At 36.7% G+C, this 10161-nt stretch overlaps 1 protein-coding gene across 1 annotated transcript in view; it reads left to right on the top strand.

Moving 5' to 3' along the window:
- Positions 1-492: 492 nt before the first annotated feature.
- The window catches only part of LOC104275837 (bromodomain-containing protein 1), a gene marked incomplete at its 3' end in the record, with an annotated part of 16086 nt that continues 6417 nt past the window's right edge, over positions 493-10161 (top strand). Inside the window, exon 1 of the mRNA XM_009871897.1 lies at positions 493-1875. Coding sequence (XP_009870199.1) covers positions 509-1875 — 1367 coding nt within the window. The remainder of the gene's footprint in view (positions 1876-10161) is intronic.

Here is a 10161-nt window from a genome sequence, read left to right as displayed (position 1 = left end):
GGTGTTGGGAAATACTGTATTAAGGGGTTTCTAACAGTGTAACAAGTGTAACTTTTTTCCTGTGGCACTTCTGATTTTTTTGTGTGTTTTGCTTTCTCATGCAAAGGTCTTGCAGATAGCTCTGCTGTAGGATTTTCAGAGCAAGGATTTTGTATATTGGTGTTTACTTAGAGCAGCTGCTATTTAGGAGGCTTCTTTATCAAGTTTGTGGAAAATGGTGTGAGGAGTCCTATTAAGTCAGGCTTACAGGCTTTTTAAAAGAAATAGAGTAGATATGTTGGGGACTATAGAACTGAAGGATTTTTTTTTCTTGCTGTAATAAAACTAATATTTGGGGAATATTTGGGAGGAGTCATTTAGTAGGTTGGTCAGGTTGGGACAAAGGCTGGACTCGATGATCTTCTAGGTGTCTTGCAGCTGAAACTGTTCTGTGATTCTATGATTTTAAAATGAATGTTTGGAGTTCATAGTATTAACTGTTGCTCTAATTTTAGGTAAACATTACCAAATGAGGAGAAAAGGAAGATGTCATCGAGTATCGGCAGCAAGGCATTCTTCTTCCCCGTGCAGCATTAAGCACTCTCCCACACGAGAAACCTTGACGTACGCTCAAGCTCAAAGAATGGTTGAAATAGAAATTGAAGGTCGCCTGCATAGGATCAGTATCTTTGATCCTTTAGAGATTATATTAGAAGATGATCTTACAGCCCAGGAAATGAGTGAGTGCAACAGCAATAAAGAAAATAGTGAAAGACCACCAGTTTGTCTAAGAAGCAAACGGCATAAAAATAACAAAGTGAAGAAGAAAAATGAAGCTCTTCCCAGCTCGCATGGTATACCTGCTACAACAACTCCTCTTCCAGAACCAAAAGTACGGATTGTTGAATACAGTCCCCCTTCGGCTCCTCGGAGACCTCCAGTTTATTACAAGTTCATCGAAAAGTCAGCAGAAGAACTCGATAACGAAGTCGAGTATGACATGGATGAGGAAGATTACGCGTGGTTAGAAATAATAAATGAGAAGCGGAAAAGCGACGGAGTGTCAGTTGTTTCGCAAAACATGTTTGAGTTCCTTATGGATAGGTTTGAGAAGGAGTCTTATTGTGAGAACCAAAAACAGGGTGATCATCAGTCTTTAATTGATGAAGACGCGGTGTGTTGTATATGCATGGACGGGGAATGTCAGAACAGCAATGTAATCCTGTTCTGCGATATGTGTAATTTAGCCGTGCATCAGGAGTGCTATGGGGTGCCATATATACCTGAGGGTCAGTGGCTCTGCAGACACTGTCTGCAGTCCCGTTCCCGGCCTGTAGACTGCGTGCTGTGCCCAAACAAGGGAGGTGCCTTTAAAAAGACTGATGATGATCGTTGGGGACACGTTGTGTGCGCTTTGTGGATTCCAGAAGTTGGATTTGCCAATACGGTTTTTATCGAGCCAATTGATGGTGTCAGGAACATTCCCCCAGCCAGATGGAAGTTAACATGCTACCTCTGTAAACAGAAAGGTGTTGGTGCCTGCATCCAGTGCCACAAAGCAAACTGCTACACTGCATTCCATGTGACATGTGCTCAAAAGGCCGGTCTGTATATGAAAATGGAACCTGTGAAAGAACTGACGGGCAGCGGGACGACGTTCTCTGTAAAAAAGACTGCCTACTGCGATGTACATACTCCGCCAGGTTGCACACGGAGACCTCTAAATATTTATGGAGAGGCTGAAATCAAAAACGGTGTTTGTAGAAAGGAGGGATCAGTCAGAACTGCTAGGTCTACATCAAAAGTCAGAAAAAAGACAAAAAAAGCCAAGAAAACAGTGGTTGAACCCTGTACAGTTATGCCAACAGTATCTGCTCCTTATATCCCCCCCCAGAGGTAAGCAAGGCATCCAAGTGAGAGAAACCTTTGCTTAATTATCTGTTTGATTTTGAACTAGTGCTTTTAGATGCCGACTTGAAGTTTTTGTGTATTTCTTACAGGCTTTCCTTAAAGGCCATACTCAGAGGATTAATGTAAATTACATATGTTGTACTTTTGTGATATTGCATTAAAAATGCAGTAAGCTCCGTAGAGAAATTATACACAGTCAGGTGGTTTGTCTTGTCCTCAGAAGCCTTTTTGGTCTAGTTTGGTGTTTTGTATTTTGTTTTGTTTGTTTTGTTTGTTTGTTTTTATTTGGGGGTTTTTTGGTTGTTTTGGTTTGGGTTCTCTGTCAGACCAAATCATGTTGTGTGTTGAGTTGTTGTAATTCACTGTACTTTTGAAAATTAACCACTGAGTTCAGAATAGCGTATGTAATTGACCTTAATATTAAAAAAAACGTGCCAAGGTTAACGTACTGATTATTGGGGAATCCAAACTTCTTTTTTTTTAATTCTAAGAGCCCTCAAAATGAAAATTATATTTGCATATGTGAGATATGAATCTTGTTCATCTCCCTTAAATTAAGTATAAGCTTGTACTGTAGGATTTCTGTAAGTAATACAGAAAAACCTTCCAAGAAGTGTTTTCCTTGTGGGGCAGAGTAACTTCTCAGGAGGTTTTTCCTGAACTTGCAGTTTTCTTTTTACAAATGCAATAGTGTTTGTCAAGGCCTGGATCAATTTGGTACCTTGCAGACTTTTCTAAAAATGTTAGTAAGTGATGGTAAGCCAGGTGCTTAATGTATTCTTAGTCACGGAACCTGAAATGAATGTGTCTTCTTCAGTGATGCTGTCAAATATCTGTGCTATAGCTTTAGTAAAATGTTGATATTTGAACAAAATGAATTTGTGCATGTGACAATGTGTTTTAATCTTGTCCTTGCTTACAAATTTATACTTTGTAAGAAGTTCTGTTTCAGCTGATTTTATATTAGTGTCTTTGGCAGTTCTTGCAGGAGCTTTTGTTACATGAGTGTGGATATAAAGCACGGATGCCAGAACTGAGATGGCTTTTTGCATTTAAGATGCCATATTTTTGTATTTTAACAGTAGTGATCAGGGAGCTGGCAGATGGCTTTAGATCTGGTGAGGCTAGTGAAGTGATGCGTCAGAAAGCAGGGATGTTTCAAGTGCTGTAATTATTTTAAATATCTTCATTTCGGGAGTTAGAAAACTCAGCATGAGCTTCAGTCAGCTTACCTGTATCTTAATTTAAAAGAACAGTAGCATCTCTTTTCAGATTTCTTCCAGTTAAACTGAGTTATACATTTCAAAAGTGGAAGTAATTTTTTTCCTGGGGTTTAAGCAATGACAAAGCTCTGTGCTAGAAAGATATGGTTTTGGCTTTGCCGAACATTTGATAGATAGCATACTGGTCTGAGAAATGTAAAATTGAATTATTTGGTCTAAAACCAAGTTTGTCTTTATGGTGTATTTGTTTTGTTTCTAGTGTTTACAACATATGTTTATCTCTTGAATTAATTTCTTACTGAAATAGAACAATAGTTTAGAAAATTTTTGAAAACACAGACACCACTTCCATGTGCAGGTTTATTATGATCTGTACTGTGACTGGACTCCAAATACTCAGACAGTGAGAACTCTTAAAATAAAAATAATAAACCATATCTTTTTGAAAGCTGACTTGCCTGTCACATGGTGGGTAGTTAAGGCTCGTTAGAGTATTTGGTATAAATAATATTTTGAGACTGCAATCCTTTCCCATAATAATTTTTTAATGTAAGCAGATACTTAGTAATTGATTTTGACAAACAGCCTCTAGCTCCTTTATGGGGTTTACAAACATCTAATTGATTACACTGTTCTCTGTTATGATTTGTTTGGTAAAATGGTATTTCTGTTTAGTGATGCACTGCAGAAAAACCTAAGTTGACAGTAAGCAACTATTACTGGTATTTAAACAGGTATAATTTTCCGTGTGTGGAGGGGGGGAATTAGTGTAAAAGAATTGACTTTGTCTTAGGAGAATCCTGACTGATGATGTAGTGTGTTTCTGTTCTGCTTCTTTGTGGGGTTTTTTTTTGTTTTGTTGTTGGTTTTTTGTTGGGTTTTTTTAAGACAAAGTAAGAAAGAATGTGAACTTAAGTAGGAGTTGAGGATTAGAATCTAAGTTCTCAGTTGTACCTCTGGCAGTTCTTTCCATTGGTAACTTTTGTAAAAGCCGGACCCTAAAAGCACATTGTTCAAGACTGCTGAGAGATTCGGCTTTATTCTATGTTCAGTTTTGTATTACTGGACACAAGTATAGTGCTTGTGTTTTATGTTGGGAGTGTAAAAAATAAAAAAAAATGAGCATAGTTTAAAACTAGGTGAGCTTTATTATAAATTGCTTGTTTTCAGCTGAAGTACTCTTTGTAATGTTAATGTGCTTAGTCCTAGAAAACTGATACCTGACTTAAAAGTGAAATGGTAATAGGCATATTAAAAGGAAAAGTAATTATTCTCTGGACCCAAATATCAGTTGTCTAATTTTCTTTGGCTTTTTTCCTTTTTTTTTTCCTCCTGTAGGAAAACTCTTTTGCATGTGTGAGTTAAATACATACCCATAAACTAATAATGAGTGATGTGGATCATTTCACAGCAGTCTTGATTTAAATAATCCCTTTTCTCTAATCTGTTTTTTAATGCTTTTTTTTTCACTTGGAACTGAAACATGATTTGCCTTCACAGAGCTCTTGAGGAAGAGCGACTAAGCTATTTGAATTATCAGAGAAGAAAAAACCCTCAGTATTTAAACACTAGCGCTTTTTTTCTAAAGAAATTGAAGTGGATGTGTTTGCAGCGTTTCTTGAATTTGAGGCACAAGTGGAGATGTTTGATTTGGTTTACATTCTCAATCCTAGATTATATATCCCCTTGGCATGTAGCTGGTTCTTTAGAGTTGGTAGCTGGAGAAGTACAGAAATATGAAGATTATAGTGAGGAGGGAAATACTTGCTGAATGTAGCCTTAGAGCACACCTGCTGAAGCTTAAGGAAAACCTTCTTGCCATTTATGTTTAATTTAGAGTGGAAGGATTATATGCTGTTCCCTTCCCTGGATAGTGAATGTATATACGAGGCTGGGCGTTTTAATAATGCCATAAGTAATAATTCTGTTTTCTGAAGCACCTGTCTTAATTAATGTTCAGGACATATTGAAAAGAGTAGCACAGAACATACTTCCTAGTCTCTGCACAGCTTCTCTAGCTTCTGATTTTCTGCGTCAGCTTGTCTGTAGGCCAGGTTACTGTGCTGCTGCCTTGAATGATTTTGATGACTGTTCACTTTACAGTTAGCAAAATTTCTCACACAGGTGTCATACTCTGATTTTGCTGTTATATTACGTATATAGTGTTATTGTGTAGGTCAGTTATAATCTAACTATATGGCTTCTTGTACTATCATCTGCAAACTACTGATTTGAGAGTGTGGGATCAGAAGTTTTTAAGCAGAGATGATAGCAGATGAATGCTTGCTTCCCCGTCTTTTTTTTTTTTTTTATTTTAAATCCTGGACATCTATCCTGTAGGTGTTTTAGAACCTAGTATCCACTCTAAAGAGGCAGTAGTTCATGTTAGAGCCTTAAAGTGACTTCTGTTTTCAGTACTGTCGGCGCTGGCTTCTTACTGACTTGCTTAACACTTGGAATCTCCTGAGAGGTTCCCGCTGGGGAGCCTCATCGGCACACACGATTTGCCCCAGGCAGTCGGTGTGTTACCTTTTAACGGGGAAACTTCATTCAATTTTTCTTGAAATACAAAACTGTCGAAGATTGCTGCGTATGTTGTAGTACTTGCATTCATCAGGGTGTTTTATTTGTTTGTTTGGTTGGTTTTTTCATTTATTGTCAGAGCAGCTGTGCTCTGATGGGGTGTAGGTGGAAAGCGCTCTCTCAAACTGTACCCCTGCATGGGGGGGACAGACCTACCCCTGCCTGTTGGCAAATGGTAGTCAGAAAAGTGGCCTCCTGCTGCCACCAGCTACAAGGTCTGAAAAGAGTGGCACATCTGTTATTGCAGGGTTGGTACGCCGCTGATGGTGTATGATGGTTGAATTTTACCTAGCAGATAAATGATTTTAAAATATTTTTTCTTAGTAAAATACTACAAGTATTTTATTTATAAATAAAAGAATATCAAATATTTTTCTTCCTATAATACTGCAAGTATTTTATTTAGATTGCAGGTCCAAAATTTCCAAGTTAGGAAATCTAAGTCTAACTTCTTGTCTGTTACTTGCATTGTAGTGGCTCTGTGCTACGTTTCTTGCAGATATTTTTTTCCCTGTTGCTGCTCATCGTTATCCTTTATAACAGCCGCCTTATCTGGTGAGTAGGGTGGATACATAAAGGAGAAGAGTTGTGGAAACTGTCTTGTTTGATTTACATTTTGTTTGTTTACTTTTTTAGTACAGATCCTTCTGGTGTAGTCTCTTGGTCTTGTAGGTCGAAACGGGCATTTAGAATATATTTGCTTTGTATTTGCAAAGCTAATGTCAGTATTCATGCTCTTTAAAGATGTGAAACTAGGAAATTGTGGCTGTATACTGGGGGGAAATTAAACGTGATAGAAAATATTTAATCTTCAGCATTTTGAAAATTTGCACTGAAATAAAGCATAATCTGCTTTATTAAAATACCATCCATGCACGTATTGCTCTGATAAGTGGCAGCAGATATTTTACAGTATATAAATACTTGCTTTCATCTTTAGTTTTGGTTTCTACACGGTGTATTTGTACTGTCTGAAGTTAAGAAAGTGTTTGAAATGCAATACTTTCACAAAGAGGAAAAAAAATAGGCAAAAAAAAGCCCCACTTCCTAATAAGGAGGAACAGAGTGTTACACTTGTTTTCCACGTTGAACGCATCAATTGTGTTGCATTGTTATTGAAAGAGACTTAGAAGATATTAATGAAAGTAAGTGAGTCGTGAGCAGATAACTGAGAGCAAAAATTGAGAGATTCTTAAAAAAACAAAGTTTTCAACTGTCTTCAGAAATCAGCTTTTAAGTGTTGCACATTAACTGATTTTTCTGGATTGATTTTTGCTTTTATTAGAAAGCATATTGCTCCTGCTAGTAAAACCGGTTTTCTGTTACTGTATGTCTCAAGGCAGGACCAGTGTTTCCTTTTGGGTTAGAATTTATCCAGTTGAACTATCTGAACTTTCTTATCAAATAATTAAATGTAGTCCTGTTATCCCAACAGAGGGATCTTGATTGTTTCTAGAATGAAGCATGGACCAGAAAAATGAACGAAGTGATGAAGCACAGTATAAGTAGAAAAGAACATTTACAAGGCCTTTGAGGCTCTGTTAGTCTGCGTTCACAAATGAAGCTTCTTAATTGTGTATATGGCTTCTGGATTTCTTTTGGGGATTTTTTTCAGTGTTTTTTAAGGTACTGTTTGGTGGGGTTTTTTTATATCTTCAGAAAGTTTTAAGCAGTGGAAAATAATAAGAGATGCTGCTTAAAATTCAGCATAGAAGGCCATTGAAAAATACTACTCGAGCCACTATTGCAAAAAAACCCTTGAGAGCTAAATAAATCCAGATTAATGTCTATTAGCTGTTTATCCTTGTGAATGTACACATACATGTATATTCAAAATCACATGGAAATATTTTAATTACAGCAGAACATGATGTAGGTGTGCCTTGTGGCTGTACCTAATAATTAGATGATGGAGTCACGTAGGTGAAGTGGAAGGGGATAACAGCAGTCGTCTCTCCACTGATGTGTTTTTGTAAGTTTGGTTGGCTTTGAAACCTTTCTTATACGTGTGAAAACTGATGGCACCCGGACCTCTTTGCTTAAGGAAAGGAAAAAAATTGCTTAGAAAAAATTGCTTAGAAAAGAGCTACTTTAGTGTTCACTAGCTGTGGTATTGAAAAAAATGAGGTAACTCATTCATTCATTTTGACTCTGGGCTTATTAAATAAGAGTTAATTAGCGTGTTTGAGAAAGTATGACTTATTTAGTAAGTTGTAAGAGTGGACCTTGATTTTTTGAGTAAAAATAATGTGGAAGATACTTGTATATCTGCTGTTAAAAGCCACAGGTTGATTGATGTCTGAGAGTTGATTGCCCCCTCAAAAAATCCAGAGGATTGAAGTGCTGTCTCGTATTTAAACATACCGTTTTTACAAAATGGATGTAGGCATATGCTGCATGTATTTTTTGTTTGGTTTTTTTTTTCCTCTCTGTTTATTTTGCATGTACAGGGCAAAGAAGCTTAAAGCAGGAGTTAATATGTTGGATATTTCTGTAAGGTGCATCACTAGTATTCTGTGCATGCTCTGTCTGGTCCACAATAACTATATGTGATAAGGCAGTTGTGAAGATGAAAATTAATGTGTTTTTATTTTTCAGTATTTCGGAGTTTCACCAATTGTGTGAACTTCCATTAGATTTTTTTGTTTGTTTTTTTTTGGTGGCAATTAGAGAGTGTTATGTATTCTGAATGTCATAAAAAACCATGTTTTTCAGAATGCGTTGCCTGAAGAACTGTCTCCTGACAGTTTTTTATTCAGTGATCAAGTTAGAGAGTACAGAAAAACTAGTAGATAAATTCTGACATTTCTTCTATTTTTTTGATTAATACTTCATCTTCTACTGATGTGAATTTAGTCTTTTGAGATTAGATTTCAAAATCATGTGTGGTATGGTTATGACTACTACTACTGCTACCAAAAAAATGTACCAAAAATATTTTGAGTAACTTTAAGGACAAATCATGACTTGTTACTAAGTATAGGAAGTGCAGAAGTAAATCTATGCATCTCTTTGTTCTAAGACGACTAACAAAAGTTTTCTAGTGTGATAGGGTGGGGCTTTTTTTGATTGTTCTGTGTTTTTTTCTTTATCCAGGGGTTTGGAAGGTCACAAACTAGTTTGTTTCCTATTCTAAATATTAATCCGTTATAACTAATGGAGAATTGACAGAAATAACATCACATTCTCTTAATTCCACTCTTCTATTTTGCTGTCCAAGAAAAATTTTACAAGCTGTTTGCTTGTAGAAAAATAGGTGCTTGGTTTCACAGTCAGGAAAAGCATGAAGAGTGCTTCCTACACATTCAGTCAAAATCAAATACTGTTTCAATAGCAGTGGAAGGAGAACAAAGAATATGAACCTGAAGAGACTTTTGGGCTTTTGAAGGTGTGTCAGTAGATAAAACATATATTGGTGGATACTTGTCCTAGCAGAGAAAGTCAGGTTCAATAGCTACAATTTTAAAACACACAAGTAACTGTGAAAGTGATTCAGCACTGCGATGGACTAGTGAGGGGCGTGATTCAGGAATGGGACATTCCTGTTTCTTCAAATCTTCAATACAAAAACTGGGAGGGAGTTAGGAAAGCGTGTATTCGTCACATAGGGATTCTGGGGACTTGTGTTGTACAGAAGTTTAAATGAAATCATCGTTAGTCTTCTCAGGGTTCGATATGCACCCTGTAGGGTCCGTAGCTGACTTCTACTGGTTATAAAAGAAACCTCACACTTAACCTTTTTTGAAAGGATATAAAGACCTGCAAATGGACTTCAATTTTTACATAGTTATTCACAGTTACTCATCTTTAAAGATGATCAAAGACCTTTTTTATTTTTCTTCAGCTAGAAGTCATACAATAAGTTGATTTATTTTTTGTTTAGGGAGGAAATAAGAAATAGACACAGCACAAAAACCCTCTCTCTATACTGTTTTTGTTTCTTTTTCTTGAAAAATGTACATTGAAAGGCGAGTTTTGCAAACCCTGTTTGATAAGCAGCTGCTGCCGAAGGTTCTCTGTGGGAAGAGGAGTGTTTCATCTGTCCAAGCAGGCTTTCTCATCTTCAAAAGCTGAAATTTTTTGATACAGAGCTAGGAGGAACAGTTGGCAAGGCCCCAGAATTAATTCAGGCTCCCAAAATAGACACTTCCATAGCTTTTTATTCTGTTTTTCTGCTACTTCTCTTCCAGTTAATGTCACTGGAATTACTGTAGCTTTTGTAGGTAATATTTGTGTGTTTCCTGCTTCTTTGAGTCTCGGTACGTTCTGTGGAACTTTTCTGAGCAAGGTTTGAAAATTCGGATGTTCTTGAAATTTACTTTGTTACAATTTCCTCAATTCAGATTTTTTGTGTTTTATTCTAACATGTTTTAGAAACATATCTGCAGTCTTTGTGTTGGAAACTAGGGGTGTTTTATTTGCCCAGTAAAGTCAAACATCATTTGATTGTTTATGGGTATTAGTG

The sequence above is a fragment of the Apaloderma vittatum genome, unplaced genomic scaffold, assembly GCF_000703405.1.
Source record: "Apaloderma vittatum isolate BGI_N311 unplaced genomic scaffold, ASM70340v1 scaffold34636, whole genome shotgun sequence".
Classification (NCBI taxonomy): Eukaryota; Metazoa; Chordata; class Aves; order Trogoniformes; family Trogonidae; genus Apaloderma; species Apaloderma vittatum.
The sequence above is the reverse complement of the archived record's forward strand: the minus strand, read 5'-3'. Positions and strand labels throughout refer to the sequence as shown.